Source organism: Malania oleifera, chromosome 2 (assembly GCF_029873635.1).
Source record: "Malania oleifera isolate guangnan ecotype guangnan chromosome 2, ASM2987363v1, whole genome shotgun sequence".
Taxonomy (NCBI): Eukaryota; Viridiplantae; Streptophyta; class Magnoliopsida; order Santalales; family Ximeniaceae; genus Malania; species Malania oleifera.
The window spans coordinates 84984459-85011197 of record NC_080418.1 but is presented as its reverse complement, the minus strand read 5'-3'; the positions used below and the strand labels follow the sequence as shown (position 1 = coordinate 85011197).

The 26739-nt window shown below is 38.0% G+C and overlaps 1 protein-coding gene across 1 annotated transcript in view; it reads left to right on the top strand.

The window, feature by feature from the left end:
- Positions 1 to 1398: 1398 nt before the first annotated feature.
- The window catches only part of LOC131149229 (protein VACUOLELESS1), a 94536-nt gene continuing 69195 nt past the window's right edge, over positions 1399 to 26739 (top strand). The window contains exons 1-3 of the mRNA XM_058099490.1: positions 1399 to 2361; positions 8052 to 8342; positions 26736 to 26739. The exon at positions 26736 to 26739 is cut by the window's right edge and continues 136 nt beyond it. Of these exons, the coding sequence (XP_057955473.1) occupies positions 1585 to 2361; positions 8052 to 8342; positions 26736 to 26739 (1072 nt within the window). The 5' untranslated portion in view covers positions 1399 to 1584. The remainder of the gene's footprint in view (positions 2362 to 8051; positions 8343 to 26735) is intronic.

Below are 26739 nucleotides of genomic sequence, written 5' to 3'. Positions count from 1 at the left end.
GTTAGGAAAGGGAAATATGCTATGCTAGTTAAGTTAGAAGTTTTACTAGTAAAGTGTAGTATATGTTTATGGGTTCTAGAGTAAGAAATTATACAATTTTACAGATTATAGATAATGAGTTTTATTTATTTGTGTGGCATGAGAAATATTAGTATATAATAGAATTCTACACAACTTTTACAGAATTACGATTATATAGTTTTATAGAATCATGATACACAAATTATACGATTTTATTTACAGAACTATGACTATTCAGTGTTTTACAGAACTATGATTTACACAGTTTATTTAGATATTACAGTTTATACAGATATTACACTTGTACTTTTTATAGTTCAGGGGATTGAATCGTTGCCTAGTAGGAGGCGATTCTCGTTAGAGAGGCGAAATCTACCTTTGAGGGAGAGAGGTTGTAACTTCATCTGGTAACGAAGTTGGTAAAGGAAATCCTCACAGCAAATTGCTTGGGGCAAGGACGTAGGCTGCAGCCGAACCTTGTAAAAACAACGGTATTCAACTTCTTCTTCCCTACTTTTTTTTTTTCTACAAATCATAAACTGAGTGCATGATTTTATTTTTATAAGGTCTTGCTGAATATTATCTCGTGCTCAATATTAAATCTTTTTGAATAATTGAGATTGAGCTAAATATTTGAAAATCTTTTGAAAAGAGGAATCTTGTTAAACATAGTGAACTAGCTGAACATATCTTGTTTAATATCAAATATATATTAGTTGTATGTGCAAAACATTGATTTGAACATTCAAAAAAGTTTGCAACTTTGAGTTTGATAATAAATAATTCGAGGATTAACTTGTTTGTGAACATATTATATGAATAAATTTACATGTTGAAGTTAAACAAGTATTTTACAAAATCTATTTTGAAAGAAAATACACGTGTTGAAAATTAGATCTTAATATTGATTTTTTATTAAGGCATAAATTGAATCATTGAATTTATTCTTGAGTACATTGTTGTGAATCTTTAATACGAACAAGTGCTCAACTAAATGTGTTATCTTATATTGTAAATTTAGTTTGTGTATTCATATTCGTCGTATTCATATCTAAAGACTTGTAATTAACATAGTTTTGATTGCTGCATACATTCACACACACATAGATATATATAGACAAAACCTAATAACTTTATATTGTATTTAATCTAATTTATACGAATTCAAATTTAAGTTCTGAATTTCAAATTCTCAAAAAAAGAATAAAATTTATTATCATAAATTATACTTGATTGTTTCGACTTTTGAAGAGAAATTTTTTCGAATTAAAAATAAAATTTTAGAGAGTTTTGGATAAATAATAAAAATGATTCAAATCGGTGGAACATCGGGCGGGTAAAAATATGCTGTATTAACAGCCGCGGGTCGGGTAATCCAAAAGCCAAAGTCCAAACCCCACCGAAACGGCGGCCCGCTTTCCTAGCCCCTCTGGCCCCTAGGCGCAGGTTAGCAAGCGAAACTCGTCTTCCAATCTCGCTCCCTCTGATTGTGGCCTCTGCAACGATGCTTGTGGCTTGAAATCAAACGCCACGCAGCAAAATCTAGGGTTCCAGACAGTTCCAATGGCCAACGTCTCCGTAGCTGCTGAATGGCAGCTCCTCTACAATCGCTACTACCGCAAGCCGGAACTCTATCCAATGCAATGGCGCCACGTCGACCTCGGCCGCAACAAGGTCGCCTGTGCCCCCTTTGGCGGGCCAATCGCCGTCATCCGTGATGACTCCAAGATCGTCCAGCTCTACGCCGAATCAGCCCTCCGCAAGCTCCGCATCTTCAATTCCGCTGGCATCATGATAGCTGAAACCGTGTGGAGGCACCCAGGCGGTCGCTTGATCGGCATGTCGTGGACCGACGATCAAATCCTTGTGTGCATTGTTCAAGATGGCACGGTTTACCGCTATAACATCCACGCCGAGCTTGTCGAGCCGAATTTGTCGATGGGTCGCGAGTGTTTCGAGCAAAATGTGGTAGAGTGTGTGTTTTGGGGGAATGGGGTGGTGTGCACCACCGAGGGAAATGAGATATTTTGTATTCCAGATTTTAAGAATCCGAAACCGTGTAAGCTTGCTGACCCAGGAATTGATGAGTCGCCACTGTGTGCAGCGGTGATTGAACCGCAGTACACAGTGTCGGGCAATGTGGAGGTGCTTCTTGGGGTCGGGGATCATGTGGTGCTGGTTGAGGAGGATGGCGTTCAGCAGATGGGGGTTGGAGTGGGCCCACTGCAGAAGATGGTGGTTTCACGGAATGGGAAGCTGTTGGCCTCTTTTACGCACGATGGGCGACTTTTGGTTATGACTACGGACTTCTCAAGAATAATTTTTGAGTACAATTGCGAGGTTAGATGGTGATTATTTTGTTAAAGTTGCTTGTGGGAAATTATAATTGTTGAGCCGAATTATTACTAGGTTTTGTTATGATATTTAACTTTGCTTTAGCAAGAAAAAAGTGAGCGAGGTGTTAAATTCAAAATGGCGATCTGGGATTTCTGAAATTGGATTATTGAAGCTACTTAATTCAATGCTTGTGTGTTTGTATATATGATAACATGGAGGAGTTGTTTTATTGGATTCTTGGTACCACATTTACATATGCTAATTTTTGGCAAATCAATGGAGCCTATAATTCTGTCATATTGCTTCACTAATTATTGTTGTTATCGGGAAATGGATGTTCATGCTTGGTATCATGGTCCGACTATTTTCACAGCCTTGTGAAGGGCCATGCGGCGCTAGCTAAAACACTCTTGCTTAACTAGCCAGCCTATCATTTACCAACATTCATCCACGAAACACTTTCATTAATATTCATTGAAATAGCAACGGAAACAGTAATCAATTCATGAAAGCCGTGACAAGCAAGCAGTAAACATTGAAGCAAACGTAATTCATTAACAACACCTCCGTTGACATAGTGTGTTTAGCGAGGGAGGCAAGTAGGCGAAACACGTTGACAATAGCTAGTGAGTTTTATAATGATTGATGAACACTCACCCTCCCCTAAAGAGGTTTTTATGTAATTATCATCCTGACACTGGGAAACATCAAAGTGACTGAGGAGTCATATTGCCTTATTTGGCATACAAAGACACTACTAGCGGAAAATAACCCTACACTAGTATTTACATGATGGAAACCCATCCCAAGCACACGAGATAAGCGGTCACAGGCAAGCATAATGCCTTGAACAAGCTTAACTCATGACATTCTCCCCCACTTATACGGTCGACGTCCTCGTAGACTTATGCGGTAGGTACACTTCAATTTTGTCTACGAATGTCTTCAAATTTTCCGCAGAAATCCAACTGATTTCTTTGTCATCAAAGTATTTCCACTTCACTAGGAACTTCTGCCGCTTCTTCCTTGAGGATATGAACTTTCTGTCTGCAACTTCACATCTGTCAGGTTGCACTCTCTTCAACTCTGCTTTGTTGGACTGACTTCTGCTCAGGTCATTGGTGTTGGCGTTGAACGACTTGAGGCAGCTGACATGAAACTGCGGTCTTGTCCCCTGATCTGCCCACTTCTTCATCCGCTTAGAAGCTTTCTCCAGATAGGCTCGGGTAAACTCTACATTTTGTCTCCATTCACTAGTGAAGATGTACGCCCTGGGATTCTTTCGTCTATATGGCTCGCCCACTGTGTGAGGTAACAGTGGCAGCTTGCCTGTAACAAGCTCAAAAGGGCTCTTGTTGGTTGTTAAGCTTCTTTGAGCATTGCTACAGAACGGAGTCACATCAAGTAGTTGCGCGCCATTCTTCTAGTTGTCGTTGACAAAATGGCACGAGTACTCTTTTAGTAGCCCTATGAATCTCTTCATCTGTTCGTCCATCTGTCGGTGATAACTCGAAGAGATGTCAAGATGTGACCTGAATATCCTGAAAAACTCTGTCAAGAAGTTGTCAGTGAACATTAAATCTTGGTCACAAATAATAACTTGGGGAACACCCCAATGTTTCACAATAGTCACAAGGAACAATTGTGTAGTCTCCTCTGCCAAATAGTACTTTGGTGCGGCTCTGAAAGTATCATACTTCTTCCGCTCCCAATTTTCTTGTTGGCAAGTGAAACAAGTTTTAGTATAATCAACCACATCATCCCGCGTGTGCGGCCAACAATACCTCTCCAATAGTCCTGTCATTGGAGTCATTCTCCGCGAATACCCCTCAACGAAGTTCCTACAATATTTAGTAATGCCAAGAAAGGAATGCAACTCCTTCACTGTCGTGGGGATCTTCCGTTCTTGAGTCATCCTTACCTTCTCCATACCCCTCCGGATACGACCTTATTCAACCACATGACCAAGGAATTTGTCTTAGTTGAGCGAAAGAGCACTTCTCTTTCTTCACATCCAGACTGTTTCCCCTCAGCCCGTCAAACACCTTTCGTAGATGCTCTTCATGTTTCCTCTGAAACAACACCGATGCTCCCAACAATGTTTTGGAAGGGCGAAGACATCCCGCTTCCAATTCATCAAGTTTTTTCCCTAACTCTACTATCACTCGAGGCGCAATCCAATATGGCCCTTTAGTAGGTGGTTTCACTCCTGATAACAACTCAATCTCATGCTCCACAGTCCGTCGTGAAGGCAAATTGTGAGGCAGCTTATCCGGCAACACCTCCTTATTCTCATCTAACACCGCTTGGATGGTTGTAGGCTCTAGCTCTTGGCCTACTTCTTTGTCTACCACCATCGTGGCTAGACGTGTCTGCTCACCCTTCCCTAGCCCTTCATTGAGTTGTACGGCTGAAAGGGACTTCCTGTCATCTCCTTTTGTTGCAACGACTTGCACCATGCATGAGTGATCTCCCATCAAACACAGGGAACCAGCCGAAGGCATGAGCATTGCCCTCGTTCCCCTTAGGAACTCCATTCCTAGAATGACTGGAAAGTCATCCAATGACACCGCTATGAAATTTGCATGACCTTCCCACTATCCAAGCTTTACAGCCACTTGCTTGGCTACTCCCAGAGTAGGCTGGGCTACAGAGTTAACTGCTTTCATGCGTCCTGTATCCTTCTCTAAGGATAAGTTGGGTCTCCATGCTTCCAACTGCGAAACAAAATTATGAGTAGTCCCTGTATCCACCATAGAGCAAGTACTCTTCCCATTTATCCTCAAGTTCACAAACATTAACTCTTTTGCTCGTGTAACTTTCGGTGTTTTTGCCTGCTTTTCCAATGCGCTCACCAGCCGCACTGAACCCACCCTTGGGGCATTATCCTCTTCCTCCTCGCTTTCCAACTCTTTTCCCGAAGTGGAAGCTTGTAAGGCATTGAGTAATCTCTTGTGTTGACACTCACTCACTCTGTGAGATCCACTACACAAGTAACACGAAATTTTACTCTTCCCCTTTCCATTGGGTGTGTTGAACCCTTGGGATGACGAAGCTTCCTTTGAGGTTGATGATTTAGTGTTGTCTCCCCCACTCTTGGGTTTGCCTTTCTTGAAAGGCTTTCCACCGTTTCCCTTTCCGCCAAACCGTTTGGACGAAGCGGTATCGTCACTAGCGTAATCTGTCAAACGTTCTGCGGCAGCTTGTGCAGTTGACAAGTCTAGAACCCTTTGCCTATGAAGTTCAGTTCTTGCCCACGGTTTCATCCCCTCTAGAAAATAGAACAACTTGTCATTCTCCGACGTATCCCGAATATCCAACATTAAAGCAGAAAATTGTTTCACATATTCCCTGATCGACTCCGTATGCTTGAGATCTCTCAGTTTTCTCCTTGCATTATACTCAACATTCTCAGGAAAGAATTGGGCCTTGAGCTCTCTCTTCAAGTTTGCCCAATTATCGATTACACAGCTTCCATTTTCAATCTCTTGGTACTTGGTACGCCACCATAGTTTGGCATCACCAAGTACATGGTCGCAGTATACACCTTTGCCTGTTTTGAGGCCATCCTCACAGCGCGAAAGTACTGCTTCACATCAGACAAGAAGTTCTCCAACTCCTTGGCATTTCGGGCACCCCTATACGTCCTGGGCTTTGGTACCTTGGTCTTGCTAACTCTCGGAGTGTTGGAGTTCTCCATAGCAAGAACCATCAGATTCACCTTTGCATCCAGATCTGCCATCCGCGATTGCAAAGTTTCAACTGTGTGGCGAAAGTCCTCTGACATGTCGCCTATAAAACCTGCTTGATGTTTTTGTGATCCCATCACTTCATCAACAAGTTCTCTCATCTGGGCCACCTCCGCGGCCATAGTGTTGGTTGTTGTCTCAACCTGTGCTTCCAGAACGCTAATCCTCTCAGCATTGTTTGGTGCCATGGTCACTTACCAAAGCTTTCCAAATCCCACAACGAAGGCAATCGAATTCATGTAGCAACTCAACCTTGGGCGCTCTGACCAAGTGTCACGGACTTAGCCCTGATACGAACTGTCACGGTCTAACTATTTTCACACCCTTGTGAAGGGCCGTGCGGCGCTAGCTAAAACACTCTTGCTTAACTAGCTAGCCTATCGTTTACCAACATTCATCCATGAAACACTTTCATTGACATTCATTCAAATAGCAGCGGAAATAGTAATCAATTTATGAAAGTCGTGGCAAGCAAGCAGTAAACATTGAAGCAAACGTAATTCATTAACAACACCTCCGCTGATATAGTGTGTTTAGCGAGGGAGGCAAGTAGGCTAAACACGTTGACAATAGTTAGTGAGTTTTACAATGCTGATGAACACTCACCCTCCCCTAAAGAGGTTTTTATGTAATTATCATCCTGACACTAGGAAACATCAAAGTGACCGAGGAGTTATACTGCCTTATTTGGCATGCAAAGAGACTACTAGCGGAAAATAACACTACACTAGTATTTACATGATGGAAACCTATCCCAAGCACACGAGATAAGCGGTCACAGGCAAGCATAATGCCCTGAACAAGCTTAGCTCGTGACACTTGGCCATGAATTGAGCTTTTTTCTTTAGTTTTTTTTTTTTTTGTTTGTTTTTTTTTTTAAATCTTTTTTGCCCCTTTGAATTAAAGGTGTGTGAGTACAAAGCACAATAGAGCCATTTTGTGAACCATTTGGTGTTGGACTGACCATGGTTGGCCATTTCATGAAATCAGGGGCCAGGTTTGTTGTTTCATTTAATTTTTCTTACCATTTTAATTCAAATTTTTATAGTCTACATCTGCGTCGTACCACAGCTGCCAATTTTCAGCCTGAATTATGTTTATCCCTGTTGGTGAATTTGTTGGCCTTGCATGAATGCATTCTGTCCGTGTTCATCAGTCGTCACACAATTATCTTGTCATCCATGTTTTTAACCATGGTCATTTTCTGCTAATGTTCTTCCTCAAGTACCTTACACTTTTTTTTTTTTTGATGAGAGAAGATTTATACTAACAACAAACCAAAAGGTACATTAGGGGAGAACAAGATGTCCTCCTAAGAAGAAAATGAAGCAACCAAAAATAATTGCATAAGTACTGCCTGCCAATCTCTAACATGATCATGCCGCAGCGAACCCCTAAGAACCTGAAAGAATGGACCCATGCAGAGTCCAAAAAGACTGCTCTATCCCAGAAAAATTCCAGGGAGGTTATTTGATCATTGAAGCTTCTCACATTCCTTTTGACTTATAAGGTCCACAAAGTAGCAAAAACCACCACTATGCCACAGCACTTAACTACTTTACAATTTATGCTATAGATCATGGGATGGCTGGTCTTTTGGCTTCCTTATGAATGTACGTATATGTTAAGCTTGTGTATGGATGTTGAACTGAACTGGTCCAATGTGTTTTCCCATAGCATATCATGACAAACATTGATCCTCAATGAGTGATGGTGGAAAAATTGAAATAGAGTAGCTTCTAACCTTAGCATTCTCATTTTTATTTTGATGCGAGGGAAAAGAAAATAGAATCTTTAGAATTCTACCAAAACGCAAATTTTCAATTTCTTGATATGCTTGTTAGACTTTTGAACCAATTTTTATATTAATTTTCTTTTTATGATTTTATTTTGGAGATTGAGCTATGATATCTTATACTTGTAATTATGATTTCTTGTTTGTAGTCAGCTCTTCCTCCAGAGCAGCTAGCTTGGTGTGGAATGGACAGTGTGCTACTTTATTGGGATGATATGCTTTTGATGGTGGGTCCGTATGGAGATCCAGTGCGCTATCTTTATGATGAACCAATAATTCTTATCCCAGAATGTGATGGAGTAAGAATTCTTTCAAATACAAGCATGGAATTTCTACAACGGGTTCCTGATTCCACTGTATCGATCTTCAAAATTGGAAGCACACTGCCTGCAGCTTTACTGTACGATGCATTGGATCATTTTGACAGGCGAAGTGCTAAGGTATGCTATTCTTGTTATATGAGCAGAGGAGTTCTAACATTTCTTATCATTTGTTTTATCTTCCTGGTTTATGTTCTGATAGGATTTGCTTTATCTTCCTTGTTTGTCTTCATTTTTTGTTGCAGAATATTGTTATTATTGATGTTCTTTGGTCGTACGCTGACATATTGATTCAATTTTTGTTCATTAGTGGTTTTGTGATGCTTTGTACGATGTTTCCGAATACTTGGATTTTTTACAGAATTTTATTTTTCAATACTAGTGAATATTTTGAAAAACTTGTTTATTGTCTTGTAATACGCAAGCTAAGGGCTTGCTTGGTATCGTTGCTGTTTTCTATTTTTTGTTTCATGTTTCTCCAGTGTAAACACAGATTATAAAAAAACGTTTGTTTTTGTTGTTAGTTTTCTATTTCTGTTGCCGGTTTTGAGTTGTTTGCCAAAAAATTGAAAACTATATTTTATGGTTTTCAGTTGTTTTGGCAACCTGTTGCCAAAATTTTAATATCCAGAAAATTTTTTTTTGATTAAATTATTCATTTTATACACTTTTTAATTAAAATCAAAATTAAATGATCATATAAATTTAGATATAATTAAAATAAAAATATACATAAATTTCAAAAGAAAAAAAAAATAAAGCCAATTACAAATTACTTTTTCTATTTTTCAATTGTCATGTCCAATAAATTTTTTATTATAAAGTAAAATTTGAAAGTAAAACAATTAAGTAAAATAATTATTATAATTTTTTTTATTATACTAATTTTTTAAATGTATGTTATTTGTATTTTATAATTTTAATCATATTTTTATAATATTTTGATTTAAAGATGAAAATGAGATTATTTTTTAAATTAGGTTTTTAATTTGTATTAGTTTTATAAATGTTGACCAAAGAGGTTGCTACTTTCTAGTTTTTAGTTTCTATTTATGGTTTTTGGCTTTCATTTCTTGTTTTTGTTTCTCTAATTTTTGACAGTGATACCAAACGACCTGAAATAAATTGGTTTTTAATGAGAAGTGGGAGATTAAGATTTTTTGTAGACCTTTTCATTGAAGGATGCGTGTAGGCCTATGACTGAGGGGTTGGAGTGGAGTCTTGTTCCTACAGACCAGGTGACTTGGTTGGGGAGGCCTTGAGGTTAGCAAAGTGATGGTGTTCATGTTTGTGATTGAGAGGGATATGTCTTTGTGTCCTTCTAGCTTTATTATGGCTTTGTTTTAGTATTGCTAGGATGTGATTAGGATGGATTTAATGAAGATATTTAATGAGTTGGGTTGATCTATTAATGTTGCTGAATTTCTTCATATTAGCCTAGTTACCATTGTGTATAACTGAGTTTTTTGATACGAGATACTATTTCTAAGGTTCAAAGTGTTTTTTTTGGGGGAGGGGGTGTGCAGGCAAATTGTGTATGCATCTTAGTAGCTAATTAGGTTGTGAAATATGTTCGTAAGAGGAAAGAGTGAATGTTCTGTTTAAACTGGATTTTGAATAAGTCATTGAGTTAGTTGGAAATTTCTATATATCTTTGTTAGGAAGGGTTTTGGCGAGAGTTGGCAGGCTTGGATAAGGGGTTGCCTATCTAATGCCTCTTATTAGTCATTATTAATGGAGAAGCTAAGTCTTGGTTTAGGGCTTCCAGCTCTATCAGGTAAGGGGATTCCGCTATCTCCTTTTTTGTTTGTTCTTGTGGTTGATATCTTGAGTAGATTGGTACATAGAGTGGTAGATAGATGGTTTGTAAGAGGGATTGTGCTGGAAAGTGTGTGGGTTGTGGTGTATTATCTTTAGTTTGCATGTATATGACATTTTTTTTTTCTTCTTAAAAAATCAGAGTCTTTTTTGAGTGTGCTAATTATTTTATAACCATTTTAGTGAGTTTTTGGTAAAAAATTAAATTTAGAGTAAATTGGATAGGAAGTGTTGATATGAGTGATTCTACATTTTTGCAATAGACTTCTTTAGCTGTATGTGATTCCTATACTTATTTAGGGGTTCCTTTGGGTGATGATCATAGTTTTTTTGGGTTCTTGTGGTGGAGGTAGTGCCTAAGAATTTGGAAGGGTGCTTTATTTTCTTTAGGCGGTTATATCACCCTCATTCATACTTGACTTTCTAGTATCATTCTTTATTTCTTGTCTACTTTTGTAATTCTGGCATGGGTAACTGCAAATATGTTTTGAGAATGGATTGATAGGTGAATTGAATAGACTGGTTTGGGTAAGTGACATGAGCATGACAACATAATTATATTATTATTTCTAAAAATATAACATATATAAAAAAAATAAAAAAGTAGAAAGTACTAATAGTAAGAAAAAATACTTAGATAATTATAACATTACAAAACGTTTGCTATATGCAAATAAAAAAAAAGCATAGTTCAATGTTTTTAAATTTAAACAACCTATCAAACACAACGTTAAAAAGAGCATAAATTAAATCTCAAAGTTCGTTCTTCAAAATTAAAATTGTAGAGTTGAATGTTAGTTAACTCAAATTTAAATTAATTGGTTGATCCTTGTTTAGGCTGGTTCAGCGAGGTTGGCTACTTTGAGGGTTTTCTCCACTTTATTTGTGTTGTTGTGTTGTCAAATATGGTACTCCATCTAGTCCAAAAGTGGACTAGTTCTTGGATGGGCCAGCTAAAAACACTAACGATTCATGAGAGATTTTCTTTGGTTGGGGGCTGGGGAGAAGAAGGATCATTTGGTTAGTTGGGAGATTGTTTTTAGGTCTAGGGAGGGGGGCTTGGGTATTGATAAATTGGTGTCTAAAAACATTGCTTTAATTGGTAAATGGCTTTGGCCATTTCCTTTAGAGGAAAATTCAATTTTGCTCAAGCTTACTAAAAGTAAATTTGGCATGCAAGTAAATGGCTGGGATGTACATATGGGATTAAATATTTTCCTTTGAGAATCCTTGGAGATGTATTTGAGTATCTTGCATGTCTATTCTCTCTTTATCCTTTTTGCCAAATTTGTTGTGAGTAATGGCTTTCTCATTCGTTTTTGGGAAGACATTTGTGTTGATGACGTGCAAGTGATGTACTTTTTTTCATTTGTACTTGGGGTGCATCCCCTTGATGCCCTTTAATGGACTATCTTTACTTATAAAAGGTCTCTTAATGATAGGGAGGTGGAGGGGTTTTCTTCTTTGTTGTGTTTATTTGAGGTTTGTCATTCTTCTAATAGGAGGGATTTTCGGTTTTGAGTTCTAATAATTGGGGGAGTGTTCTTGTAATGTAGATATTTCTTTGAGCAGTTCATCTAGACTTGGCAAAGCGGATTGGGACGAATAATCCATGGTGGATTAGGCAGATTGTCGGATGAGAAAATCACAATCCATATTCGACTCATTTAAGTGGCAGACTAATAGCGGTTCGACTCTAATAATCACGGATGGCGGATAATCTGTTTCAAATATAATTTTTTCATCATTTGATTAACAATTTATTTCATGACATAATAATTGAAGTTGTGTTTAAAAATTGAAATTTAGTAAATTTTACAAACCAACCACAAAACTAAAAACCTGTTTTACCTAGTAATTATGGTCTAAGCATTTCTTACAATTTGTCCAATACACAGTTTGCTCATGTATTAACATTTTCTAATAACAGAGTAACTATGATAAAATATTTCTAATAATTTAACAACTTCGTTATTGTGCATTCATGATTCATGCAAGTAAAATTATAGATAAAAAAAAAGGGCAGCCTGGTGCACAAAGCTCTCTTGTATGTGGGGTTTGGGGAAGGGGCGGACCACAATGGGTCTATAGTACGCAGTCTTACCTTACATTTTAGCAAGATGCTGTTTCCACGCTTCGAACCCTTGACCTCTAAGTCACATGGCAACAACCTTACTGTTGCGCCTAGGCTCCCCTTCAAAATTATAGACACTAGAATATAAAAATTTAATTCTCATACAAATCAAAACAGAAACTCAAACCATGTGAGTTTCTCTAAACATCGTTACTATTCTCAAACTATGTGAGTCTCTAAACATAACTATTCTCAAACATCACTAAACAAATCTTAACAAATTCCTCAACTTCAAATCATGTAAGTTTCTCTGATCAAGTGCAATGCTTTCATCTGTGACATCAAAGATTCCATCTTCTTCTTGTCGCGTGCCTATCGTGAAAGAATTCAAAATATAATTGAAGTCATGGATCATGCAATATAAATAAAACTTATTAATTAGCATCTCAAAAGTTACAAATTACCGAAGCGGGAAAAAAAGTTTAAAATTGGTTTATTCAACAACACTACTTAAAACAACTATGATAGGCCTTAAGGCGCACTATGTAGGATTGGCTACATAATTTATTTTCAAAGATAAATGGAAATGCTAACATTTAACTAAAATCAAATAGAGCAAGATGATACACTAGAGGAGCTATGACTTACTCTTTTAGCTTAAGCAATATCTTTGCAAGGTTCTTCTTTATCTACAAAATCTTAACTACATTAAAAAATCAAAAAATAAAGAAATGAATATTACATAGTAATTACAATAGCATAGAGCTCATATAGTTAAATAAGCATACCTCCTTGGCTATACAACCAATATCGAGTTAAAATGATAGTTTCAGCATTATTAGGCGTAAGAGAACTACTTGGTAGATTTATCACTTTTCCTCCAATACTAAATGCCGATTCCAATGCAATGATTGATATTGGAATTGATAAGATATCTGGTGGGGGTTTGTTTGATATAGATCGAAGGGAAGTCCTTTGATATGAAATTGGATAAGATAGGGAAGGTTGGTGCTCTGTTTGTCCTTGAGATTAACCATAAGTGCAATTGGTGGGTATGTCTCTCTTCATCTATGGCTTCATGATTTTCTTAGGGATTCTCGTCTCACTTAGGTAGGTTGTGCAAGGGTTTTCAAAGAGTTCGAGTGGGATATGTCAATTACTGAATGGGGATTCATTCGACCAACGATTAGGGTAGGGAAGTTCATGGAAATAGGGCATGGATGGATGGGTAAAAGATATTCTATTTTTGTTCCTGAAAAGGCTGAATGGGGATGGATGATCTTGATTCAGGGATGCGTTTGTTGCGGAGAGCTTTTATTGGTCTAGATCTAATACAACAGATAATAATAAGAACGATAGTAGTTCATGGAGTTAGATTGTTTCAGGCAGCGCCAGTGATGATGGAGGTCGTTCGATCCCTAAGAATGTGCTAGAGGGGGTTTGTGCTCGTTGCCGGGGGGGGGGGGGGAGGGGAAGAATGAAAGAGAATTTCATTTTATCAGCTTTGCACAACCAATCAATATTGGCAAGGGCATCGCTTTTGGCTGAGCAGTTGAGATCAGAGGTGGCTAGGGTTTCCTACAGGGGTGATGGGTTGATGAAGATTGAGCTGGGTTTGGTTTGACTAGTAATATAAATTTGGGCTGGCTGTTAGAGAATAATAAATCTCTTTTAAACTCTTTGCTGGGCTTGCTGATGAAGGAGGCCCAAAGGCAGTCCTATGATTTAACACTAGGCTTGGGCATTGATAAAATGCAAATGGGTCAAGAGTAAGCCCATAAGACCTTACTATTCCCAAACCGAAAGGAAGTCCTCTAGGGAGGCTACGGAAGGTAAGAGTTCTTAGACTAGAAGCAAAATGATAAGTAGTTATCTTTGAAGGAGTCACGAGATGATAATCCTAAGCGGTGCTTCACTTCTAACAACATCCTTGGTGGGTATCAGGAGGAATGTTTTGGTAACATCAAAGAGCAGGCAATGGAAGTAGGAAATCAAGGTGCTTCTCCTCGGTTGGAGAAGAATGATAGTAGGGGAAGCTTCAAGGATGAAAGGGGGGGATTTTGGCTTTAAGAATCTTAATTCTTGGGAGTGTGAAAACTAGGACTTCATGTTTAGGTCAATTGGAAATTTTAATGGTTAGGGAGTTTTGATAATTTGAAAAGACGAAAGAATTATGCCTGTCGTAATGAAGTGCAAACTGGTGTTGAGGGAAGGAAACTTAATGGAGAAATGCGAGATTTATCAAGTGAAAAATCACAAAATTATTAAGAGAGGTTCCAAAGGTGTTCTAAGTATTGTGGAGGAGCTAATTAATGAGAGGGCCAAATGGTGCAAGGATAGTAAGAGATTGGGAGATGTTACGGATGAGGATAGTGTAGGGAGTAGTGATTTTGAATGCGAACAAGGTTAACTTTTGGATCATATTCGGGATCAATATGGAGATTCCTCTGATTCTTCTATTGATCGCCTAGGGATATATCTTATGTGCCGCCTCCTCCTTTAGAAGGCTTAGAGGGAATTGATATGTTTGGTGATGAGGTTCACAAAGTTGAACAAGCAGTTAAGGATGGAATTCTACCTACTCCAATCCAAGAAATCTCTGGGAAAGACATTGAAACTCAGTGTTTGTTGGATGAATTGAGCCTTAAGTTGTCTGTTCAAGGAGGAAATGAAGTTAAGCTTGATGGGGGAACATCAAAGGTGAAAAGGGTCAAAGGGAAGTAGCTAATTTGAAGTGTTTTGTGAACTATGATGGGAAGGGATTGAAGAGGGGATTTCTGGGCTGATATTAGCAGTTTCTTTTGTTTTGCTTTTACTTTTTCTTTTCTTTTTCTGAGTTTTATTTTGTTTTTTCTCTTTTTTAGGATTTAGTATCCTTGATATGATTGTACGTTCTCTTTCTTAATAGATTTTCTTTTGCTATAAAAAAAATAAAAAATCTCTGGCCCTTCGAGAAAGAATTAGATACCTATAGTCATGACTCTACCAAAATTCCAAAAATTCAATTCTTTATCACAATTTACCATCCTCTCTGTTAAAAAACATTTCTAATTCAGATATTGGAGTTTCTTCTTCTTCCTTGGCAAAAGATTTAAAACCCTAAAAACTAGTATATAAGAATAAAAATATAAAAAAAGTTAAACAACTTCAATAATAAAAGTCAAATAAAACTTTTCTTGAAAAGGATCTTGCTCTTAAGTGTCATATCAACACATGTTGCAATCAGCGTCATTGGACTATGACTAGCAGTTGCTTCAAAGGTAGGAATTCGCTTAGACACTGAAGGGGAATCGTGCTTCACATATTTATCAAAAAGGAATTGCATCTTATGCTTGGTGTTGTTTTCTCATTCTTTCTAGTGCATTGGTTTCTTTCAAACAAAAAGAACAAATTACATCTTGAAACGAGGATCCAAGATAACAGCCATTGCCAAAATCACATTGTAATCTGACCAATATTTGTCAAATTTTCCTTGCATTTCACTAACCAATCTCTTAAAGAGCTATCATTACCCAATGTTGCATTAAGCAAAATTACTTGTACCTTCCGCACTCCTTGAAAGCACAAATTTGCAGTTGGATAGGACGTCCCTGAAAAAGGTTTTGTCATGTCATAGAAAACCTTCAAGAAACTAGCAATTTTCTCTGTGTCTTCCACTCATCCTCATCTGGGCAAAACCTGAAATTCTCCTCACTGAACTTGTATTGACAAATAGAATCCCAATAGTTCAAAGCACTTTCAAGCATCAAACAATTAGAATTCCACCCTGTAGAACAATCTTTTGGCGGAATCCCCTCACACATGTCACCCTCACTTTTTCACAACATTAATGAAATCTAGCATTCTAACCTTCTGATACTGTGAATTTTTCACGTATTTGACATAATCTAGAATTTTGTTACAGCCAAATGTGGTAATATTAGGCCATTTTGAACAATGAGATTTAATATGTGAGTGCAACAACAAACCTGAAAAAAAATTTCCGTCCCTTATCAAAGCATTTGCCAGGTTAAGATTAGACTTTAAAAACTATGCAGAGCAATCATTGGATGTAGCAGTATCCAATTTCTTCTGAAGCTTCCAATTTTTTGAAAAACACAATACTTTCTTCTGAAGCTTCCAATTTTTACCCACAGGATGTGTAGTTAAACATAGGTAGTTATCAGTGTTAAATGAAGTCCATAAGTCTGAAGTCAAGAAATTTTACATGAATATTCAACAAAAATTCACGGATATGCTCTCTTTTTTTGTTGGTAAAAATCCTCACGACATCAGATTTTTTGCATTATTTCTCATCATAAATTTTGTGTTTGAATTTAATTCTAAAGCCCATTCAAGAATTCCTTCATACTCAACAAAGAAATGGGCAAATTGTCCCTCATAATTGCCATTGCCAACTTTGTGTGTTGTGCATCTTGTTCTAGTTTGCTTGCATGTAGAGAAAATTGCCCATCACTTTGGCTCATTAGCATTTGTTTCGGATCATGTTTTGCTTACCCACACATTTTTTTTAATGGCAATTTAACTTTGAGGTCGCAGAGTTCTTGCTGTGACAACAATAATTCTAGGACAATACTTACATTGGGCATATTGTTTATCTCCACTTTCAATCAACTCAAAATTTGTCCAACAATTAGATGTTTTTCTTCCTAGGTCTTTTAACTTGTGGAGTTGTTTCATTTGTGGGTTCTGCATTTGATAAATTTGGCAACTGAATTTCTTGTTCACTCATTTCATTATTTTGATCAGTAGCATTTGCTACTGGCTCAAACATTTTTTTTTTCTAATCCTAGTAATGAACTGCGAAAACAGAGAAATGGGAAATCAAACGCAAGGATTGTTACTTAATCAAACATACAGAGGAAGAGTGAGCAAATAAACTCATTCAAAAGCTAATAAATAGATTAGGTATGTCAATGTGAACGGTACAAGACTCAACAACAGCATAAGACTATAAGCTTTGTTTTTTTTTTTTTTTTTGATAATAAAAGAATAATTCATTAATGGAATAAGAAAATACATCTAGGAGAATAAGACATCTCAGTAAAGTTTGGAAAATCCAGAAAAAAAAAAAACATAAAAGGAAAACCTATAGACTAAAGAACAAAAGAGAAAAAACCATCACTAACTAGCACTCCAACGCATAACGCCAACTATGCTGAATATCAGAAAAGCTCACCCTCTTAAAAATACCTTGTCCCACACACCGAATAGAAGCCAAATAATGTATCTTTTCCCAAACCAGCACTTGAGCTGACTTCTTCCCTATAAAAATGCGCATGTTACGCTCCATCCACAATCTCAAAAAACTTCGAAAAAATGTCATTTCCAAAGTGCTACCCTTTCCTTTTTCCTACCAAATCCAGCAAAAGTCACTGCTAAAAAAACTCCTCCAGTATGTTAGAACTCACCCAACATTCACCAAAATACTAAAGAGCTTATTCCAAACACTCCAAGCATAGTCACAATGAATGAACAGGTGCGATGATGATTCTGAACCATTAAAGCAGCTAACACATATGTCTGGAGATATAACCTTTAGAGGCCTCCTAACCTGCAGCTAGTTGTTGGTATTAATTCTATCAAGCACAACCAACTAGATAAAAGCCCTAATTTTAAAGGGGATTTTGGCCTTCCAAATGGAACTATAGAGTGGAAAAGAAAAATTCGACCTATTCAAAAAATCACAAAAAGACTTACATGAATAAACCCCTGAAGGATCTAGAGACCAAGGCTGCCTATCCTCCTCTAGAGAAAAATGACTGTTATTCAACAAGACTAGCAAAGAGGATAACTCTCCCATCTCCTTATCATATAACGATTTGCGGAAGTGGAAATCCCAAGAAGGCAAAGGACCACTGGAATCAACAACAAAAGAAGAAATGGATTGATCTTGCCCTGCTTAAGCAAAAAAGGCGTGGACAAAACTACATTCCCCAACCAAGGATCTTTCCATAACTGGATATTTCTACCTCTACCCACTAGGAATTTAATATGGGGAATGAAGAGGGAATAACTTTGAGAAATATCTTTCCACAGACTCTCTGAAGAACATCTAAATCTCAAATTAGTATCCCATCCATTCTCATCTAATTCATACTTACTTTTAACAACTGAATGCCACAAAGGGGCTGTGTTTTAAGACACCAGATTTCCAATACCCAAACCACCCTCCTGTTTAGACCTACCTACTACTCCCCAACTTACCTGATGATCCCAACTGCCCCTTAACCCGGATCACACAAAATCCCTCATAATCTTCTCATTTGCAACCCTTGCCATAATCTTAAAATTCGATCAGTTTGCATGGGCAAAGAGAGTGCAAAACGTTTGCTAGCTATTGTGGAGGAGCTAATGTCCAATGTAATTCCTGGTAATTTTGCACGAACATTCAGTTGGGATCCAATGCACATGGTTGTTTTTTAATGATCTCGGAACTTATATGTGGCCATCGGAAAGGATTTCTGGTTGTGCCAGAAGGAAAATTGGGCAGTGGGTGGGGAGGGTTTGGATATCATCAACGGAAAGCCATTGCTCTTGAGATGTTAGCCAGCAAACAGACATTAGCCAGCAAATAGACATCCCAATCTGTACTTAAACTCATAAGGGAGAATTCCAAAACTTTTCTGTTGGCAACGGTGGAGTGGGGTCGGAGAGATGGTGGTGGTAGCAAGAATGGAAAGCAATTAATGCCATATTCTCAAAATTCAAAATTGAGAAATCATAACCACAATATACGTGATTTGGGTACTAGGAAGGAACATGCAAAATCAAAGGCAAATGTTTTGGTGGAAATTACTAAGAACGTTAGTGGTAACACAAACTCTTATGTATCTCTGAATATAAGACTCAAATTGAATAGTGGGCTGGATGGAGAATGGGAGGTAATATGGTCCAAAGTTACTCAAGCTCAAGAAGTGGGTTGTATCGAGAAGATCAAGGAAAACAACAAAAGTTTTAAGCCCAAAGCTCCCTTCAAGCCAAAGCCCATACCTAATCCCAAGCCCATCTCAGTTTGGCGGCCCAAACCAACACAAGCCCTTCAAAACAATAAGACCTAGAATCTAGAATCATCATCTTCAGCCTTGGGGAGTTCAGTGAGAAGGGGCGATGTTGTGGTTCTCGATTCGAAGCAATCTGAAGTTGATCACCGAAGCGCGTCGATGCTAGCCCAGTCGATGAAATCTTCTGATGACACCGAGATTGATAGTATTGGCACCGATGAGACCGGTATTGAGCTCTTAGGCTCCGACGAGACCGATACAGAGCACCTAGGCTATGATGAGGCCGATAAAGAGTGCCTCGCCACCGGTGAGTCAGCAAACACATCCGATGGTGAGGAAAGCTTGCAGCGAGACATCCAATTGATTCTTCAAGAACATTCCAGCAATATTTTCAGGAAGTGGGGAAATTTTGAGCAGTGGGTGCTTGAGTTGTGACATGGAAGAAGAGTTGCGGTTCCAATTCAAATTTCTTTGCCACCTAGTGAAGTCACAGAGAGTTTGGAAGAGCAAAACCAATTGTCCTTGGTTCCGTTGAAGCCTGTAGATATTTTGGAGGTGTTACCAACTCAGCTTGATGGGAATGATGTACTTGTGGAGGATTGGGCCTCAAACAATGATATAGAGGTTGCTGAGCTACCTAACAAGAAGGTCTTGTCACCTTTAGCAGTGGAACCACTAGCCTATTCTTTACCCTTGACTATGGAAGGATAGGAAGTTGTGGATGTGGAGAGTCTAGGGAGGGAAGTACCTTATTCCGAGTGGTTCCAAAGAAGATTTAAAGGGTTTGACAAATTTATGGGCACGCCCTTACAAGGTTTGGAAAAGCAAGTAACCACTTTTTTTATGGCTGTTGAGGCTGAATTACACCGTAGGGCTACTTTGGAAAAAAAAAAATGCACGTGACTTGAAGAGAACTAGTGCGAAAGGTTTATTCAGTTCACTTAATTATGGTTCTACTTCATCTAGGCGCAGTGGTATTAATAGGGAGCAGGATCTCTCTGTTTCTAAATGAATCTGAAGATACTTTCATGGAATGTTAGAGGATTGAATGAGGTTGAGAAGAGGCTTCAGATTCATAATTTTTTGCGTACATGGAAACCTGATATTGTATGTTTGCAAGAAACTAAGCTTGAATGGATTACTAGAGGAATTGTCCGTAGTATATGGAGTTGTCCATATGTAGACTGGTTGTACTTGGGTTTAGAAGGTGCTTTTGGAGGTATTGTTCTGATGTGGGATCGAAGGGTAGTGGAAAAGGTGGAGGAAGCAGTGGGGTATTTTTCTGTTTCATGCAAATTTAAAAATGTCAGTGATCAATTTGAGTGGGCTTTCACAGGTGTTTATGGGCCAAATTTGAACAAGAGGGGTAGGAAAATGTGGGAGGAGCTGATAGGGCTGATTAGTTGGTGGGATTCGCCATGGTGCCTAGGCGGTGATTTTAATATAATCCGCTTCCCATAAGAAAGACTAGGGGCTGTAAGTTATACTCGGGCTATGCATGAATTTTCAGATTTTATCTCTTTTCATGGGCTGATGGATATATCTATGGAAGGAGGCCTTTACACCTGCTCCAATTCTTCCTCCACTTCTAGAATAGATTGGTTTCTTTTCTCTCCGTTCTTGGTGGATCACTTCACTCAATTTTCACTGAGAAGGCTGTCCAAAATACTTTCTGATCACTACCCAATTTTGTTGGAAAAAAAAAGGGGGGGGGGGGGGGGGAGTCATCGGAGAGGTAGAACTCCTTTTTGCTTTGAAAATATGTGGTTGAGGGTGGAGAACTTTGTTGATAAAGTGAAGGAGTGGTGGGCATCCTATTCGTTCCAAGGAAATCCTAGTTTCATACTAGCTAGAAATTGGCAGCATTGAAGTTGGATTTAAAAAAGTGGAACAAGGTGGAATTTGGGAATGTCACTGTTAAGATACAACAACTTTGGAACAAATTGAATGACTTGGATGTTAGAGAGGAAACTCATCCTTTTAACAGCTGAGGAAAAGTTAGAACAAGCTACTCTCTGCACCAATATTAAAAAGCTCACTCTTTTAGAAGAGATTTGTTGGAGGCAGAAGTCTAGGGTGCTACATTTGAAGGAGGGGGATGCAAATACCAAATTTTTCCATAGAATGGCTAATGCTAATAGAAGAAATAATGGTATTGAGAGCCTTGTGGTTGATGGTGCCTTGTCTTCCAATCAAGGTATGATTGCTGATTACATCACTCAATTTTTCATGAATTTATACTCTGAGCAACAAGTTAGTCAATCATTCTTGGAAGTCTTAGTATTTCCAAGAATATCCGGTGATAATGTAGATTGGCTAGATAGACCATTTGAGGAGGCAGAAATTTTTGATATCATACAAAATTTTAATGGTGATAAATCGCCTGGACCAGATGGATTTACAATGGCCTTCTTCCAAGCTTGCTAGGGGATTCTCAAACTTGATCTTATGGCTGTGTTCCATCTTTTTTTTTTTTTGCTAAAGGCCAGTTTGAGAAAAGCCTGAATGCTACTTTCATCACTCTCATTCCTAAAAAAAATGAAGCAATTGAAGTAAAGGATTTTTGCCCTTTTAGTCTTGTGTTGGGGGGGGGGGCGGGGTGGACCAGACTTAGCACGGTAATGGAAGATATAATTTCAACTTCACAGAATGCTTTTGTGAGGAACAGGTAGATTCTTGACCTTGTACTTATTGCTAATGAATGCCTTGATAGTAGATTGAAAATTGGGGTGCCAGGGCTACTTTGCAAATTAGATGTTGAGAAGGCTTTTGATCATGTAAATTGGGGTTTTCTTATGCAGTTACTAGAACGGGTTGGGTTCTCTGCCAAATGGAGGCGGTGGATTTTCTTTTGTGTAGCTACAGTTCATTTCTCCATTCTGATAAATGGCACTCCTTGTTGGTTTTTTGAGAGCTCTAGGGGGTTGAGACAAGGTGACCCATTGTCTCCTTTGTTGTTTGTCTTGGTTATGGAAGCCCTGGGGAGAATGTTGGATAAAGCTGTCCATGATGGTCACATGTCAGGCTTTGGTGTGGGGCGTATAGAGGGAAGAGCTTTGGTGGTGTCTCATCTTCTCTTTGCGGACGATACTCTAATTCTTTGTGACACTGATCTGGATCGGATTTTGTTTCTCTGTGTGATACTTATGTGGTTTGAGGCGATCTCTGGTTTAAAGATAAATTTGGGCAAGTCAGAGTTGGTTCCTGTAAACAAGGTAATCTTCCTATGAAATATTTGGGTCTTCCTTTGGGAGCCAAATTCAAGGATAAGACAATATGGAACCCAATTTTGGAGAAGATAGAATGAAGGTTAGCAGGATGGAAACGTTTGTACTTAGAGGTAGAGTCATGTTAATTAAAACTCTATCTAATTTACCCACTTACTTTCTATCTTTATTTCCTATTCCTGCTGCTGTGGCTAACCGTACTGAGAAACTTCAAAGGAATTTTTTATGGGGTGGCATTGGTGATGAACCAAAATTCCATTTGGTTAAATAGGATACTGTTTGCTCTCCCATTTCTTCGGCCGGTTTGGGGATAAGGAAGGTAAGACAGTTTAATGAAGCTTTGCTTGGGAAGTGGTTATGGAGATTTGGGATGGAGAAGGCTGCTCTTTGGAGGCAAGTGATAGAGGTGAAATATGGCTGTGAATGGGGTGGTTGGTGTACTAGCCTGTTAATGGTCCACACAGTGTTGGCTTGTGGAAAAATATTAGTCAGGGATGGCCTTCTTTTTCTTGCCACGTTCTACATGATATTGGAAATGGGTCTAAGGTGAAATTTTGGCAAGACCATTGGCGTGGTGAGACGTCTCTTGTAGTCAGCGATCCTGATTTGTAAAGAGTTTGCCGAGATAAAGAAGCTAGTGTGGCTGACCTTATGAAGTTTGATAATGGAGTCTTGTTTTGGGATGTAAGTTTCTTTAGGGGTATGCATCTTCAGGAATTAGAGGCCTTGACTGGTTTTATGGATACCATATATGGTGCATCGGTGAAGGGGTTCGGTGAGGATAAGATGTGCTGGAAATCTGATAGAGAGAAGGGCTTCTTTGTTAAAGGTTATTATGGTATTTTAATGGGCTCCAAAGATTGTGGCTTTCCTTGGAAAAGTATTAGGAAACAGAAAATTCCATCTAGAGTAGCTTTTTTCGTTTGGACTGCTGCTTTAGGGAAATGCTTAACAATTGACAATTTACGAAAAAGAAAGGTTTGGATATTGGATTAGTGCTATATGTGCAAGTGTAATAATGAGATGGTTGATCATCTTTTTATTCATTTTCCGGTTGCAATGGACTTGAGGGTTATGGTGTTGTGTTTGTTTGGAGTGAGCTGGGTTATGCCGCAGTCTGTAGTGGGACTTCTAGCATGTTGGCAAGGCAGATTTGGTCGTTATCAAAATGGGTTTATTTGATTGATAGTTCCTCATTGTTTATCGTGGTGTCTTTGGAGGGAGAGAAATAGTAGGTGTTTTAAAGATAAGGAAAGATCCATTTCGGACCTGAAGCTATTTTTCTTTACAACTTTGATGGATTGGTTGGCTGCTTTGCAAAACCAATCATTTTCTTCTGTTTTTGATTTACTAGATTCTTGTAATTTCTGTTTTTGATTTGTTTACCCCATGTACACTCCTTGTGTACTTGGTGTTCATTTTTTGATATCAATAAACTTATCACTTAAAAAAAAAAAAAAAAAATTTGAGAGAAAATATAAAAGGATACTAGAAAAGACAGGCTTGGATAAGAATAATTATACCATCAAGAGAAAAAAGAGCACGTGTCCACCCATCCAATCTCTTTGAAACCCTTTCCACGATAGGATCCCAAAAACTAGCAGATCTAGGGTTACCCCACAAAGGAACCCCAAGATAGGACAGCGGTCAGTCCAGAACACTACACCCCACCTCCACAGAAAGCTCTTTAACATTCTCAACAACCATATTGGTAGCGGCGGTATGCTCTTACCCATATTAATCTTATGCCCAGAAACCCTCTCAAAAACATGAAGGAGACCCAAAATATTTGTAAAGGATGGTTTATGATCCTCTAGAAAAAAGATAGTGTCATTGGCAAACTGAAAGTGGAAAACCTTGATCCTGTCTCTCCCCACTTCCAAGCCTTTCACTAAACCTCTATCCGCTACCCTATCCACCATCCTATGCAAAGAATCAGCCACTAAAACAAACAAAAATGGGGAAAGAGGGTTTCCTTGCCTAATCCCTCTCATAGCCTTAAACCAAGATTTAGACTCACCATTTACTTATACTGAGTAGCTCACATTAAGCAAACAACCTCTAATCCAACGCTGCCATATCTCTCCAAACCCCTTTCTCACAAAGATCTTATAGAGGAACTCCTAGTTCACTCTATCATATGCTTTCTCAAAATCCCAATTTTAAAGATAATACCCTTCTTTAATATCATCTTCAAAGAAATCAAGCAAAAAATCAAGTGTATAACAACAGTATACAAATATATTGAATTAAAGCAGTGAAAAATGAGGTAAAATCTGTCCAAAACAGTGAGTAAACCCGATCGAGTGCATGATTCGTTGTGAAATTCCGTCAATTTATTTTTTTTCAAATTTATTGCTGGAATGGACAGTTTAGGTTGGAATTAAAATCACCAATTATAAAAATGAGGCTGAAGATATAATATTATGTTTATGAGTTTGGAAATCAGATTTTAGATAAAATAAACAAACTCTTTATTTTTCTACTTTTAACCTACTTTATCTAGTTTTTACCCTAGATTAGGTTGGGAAGAAATGGAGGGGAGAAAAAAAAAAGAAATATAGTTCTCTTCACTTCTCCCATTCAGTTGACAACCAATGAGGAAACGAGAAGAAAGAAGTGGATTGAGTGGAAAGCAAAAAGGAAAAAAGAAATGTCTCTTCTTGTCCTCCAAATTAATAGAGAAATTTAAACAAATGGACATTAAATTAAAAAAAGACAAAGCACCATGAAACAATTTTTGAAATTGGTTCTCCATTGAAGCAAAAAAAATGGAGAACAACTAGCTCTCTCCACTTATATCCACTTCTCCCCAACCTAACTGAGCTTCATTGTTTTCTGTCACTAAATTGAACACATTCAAAATTATATTCGCTGTACTATCTCTTTGATTTTCTTTTCTTTTTATTTCCTTTTTTGTCTCTTTAATTGGATCTTCATTTTAGGAGTACAAAATATGCTTAATGTTTTCGTTTAACTTGTCCAACCAGTCCTATCAAGCAAAATTTCGTTAGAACCCAAAAAGCATAGAGCAAGTATTGCAAAAAGGAACATGGAATATGTGACAGACAAAGGTATTGGCATTTTATAATGACTTCATTGGCTTAAAGGGTTCTATATCATGACTTTGTGTTGGGATTTGGCAAATGGAAAAGTACATGAATAACCCGATGCGGATGACCCAAAACAAAATATAGAATGAATTAAGTATGGCACTAAAAAATCTAAAAAGGGAGATGAGGTTTTCTTTACACTGCTGGCAGCTGGTGGCAATGTTACTGAATGGAGAGCAGAGAGCAAACTCACAAGCCATGTTGACACTTGCGCAGGACGACAGCACACTGGACCACAGCTGGAAAGACAAATGGTCGGTAGCCAGCAGAATGGAAGGATGGCAGGTTTGTACTCAGCAGCTGGTACAAGCACTGGAGTGAAGCAGGACTGCAAGAGTTGATGGCGATGCCTCAACGACTTGACGGATCTTCAGATTCAGAAGCTTTCTATTCTATGGTTTCTTTCTTTCTTTCTAGTTTCTTCGATCAATTCTTTCTTCAAAACTCAGATAAAAATTGATTCCTTGTGACTTGTGAGTTGTGAATCTTGGACTAGGTTCTTGGGCTGCAAATGGGCAATTATGGGCCATATGAGTAATAATAATTTGGGATTTTTTTAAGCAAGTTGGCGGACATCCGCCAAACAAACCCGACCCAACCCGTTTAGGGGGTGGATATAAAATTTTAAATCATATCTGACTCATTTAATGAGTGGATCGGTTACGAGTTGGTTTGGGCGGGTTGGATTCGATTCTTGCTGTCAATAAATTTTTGTTGCTACAAAAAAAATTGAAGTTAAATGGTGCAATTATGGATAGAACCATATGCTGCTAGATGTTGAGATGTTGGAGCACGATTTGTGTTCCCAAATCAAATAATAGGGATTCAAGCCTTTTGAGTCAAGTTAAGGGGAGATTTGTGTTTCCAGATCAAATACTTGAGATTCAAGCCTTTTGAGTTGAGCTTTACTTACTGTTGTATTTGTTTCCATGCATGAACCTTATATGTTAAAGATGTGTCTGTACATATGCTTTCACCAGGTTTGGACTTAAATATTTGTGTCATCTCTACTTTTAGGTGGAAATTAATCTATGTTTTATCATATGTTATCACTTTCTTTTTAAGTTCTCCTGTAGACAAAACTGAGTTGATTATACAATTTCTTTTTCCAAGTTCTTTCTCTCTATCTATCCCCGTCTTGGTCTCTTCTTCCCTTAAACATATAAATGCTATCACATAAATGAGGAATATGTATTTGCATGGTGTTTAGATACCAAGAAAGAGCCAAAACAGAAGTCCATCTTTACCAATCTTTTATAAGTTTTGGTTCATATTAGGCAG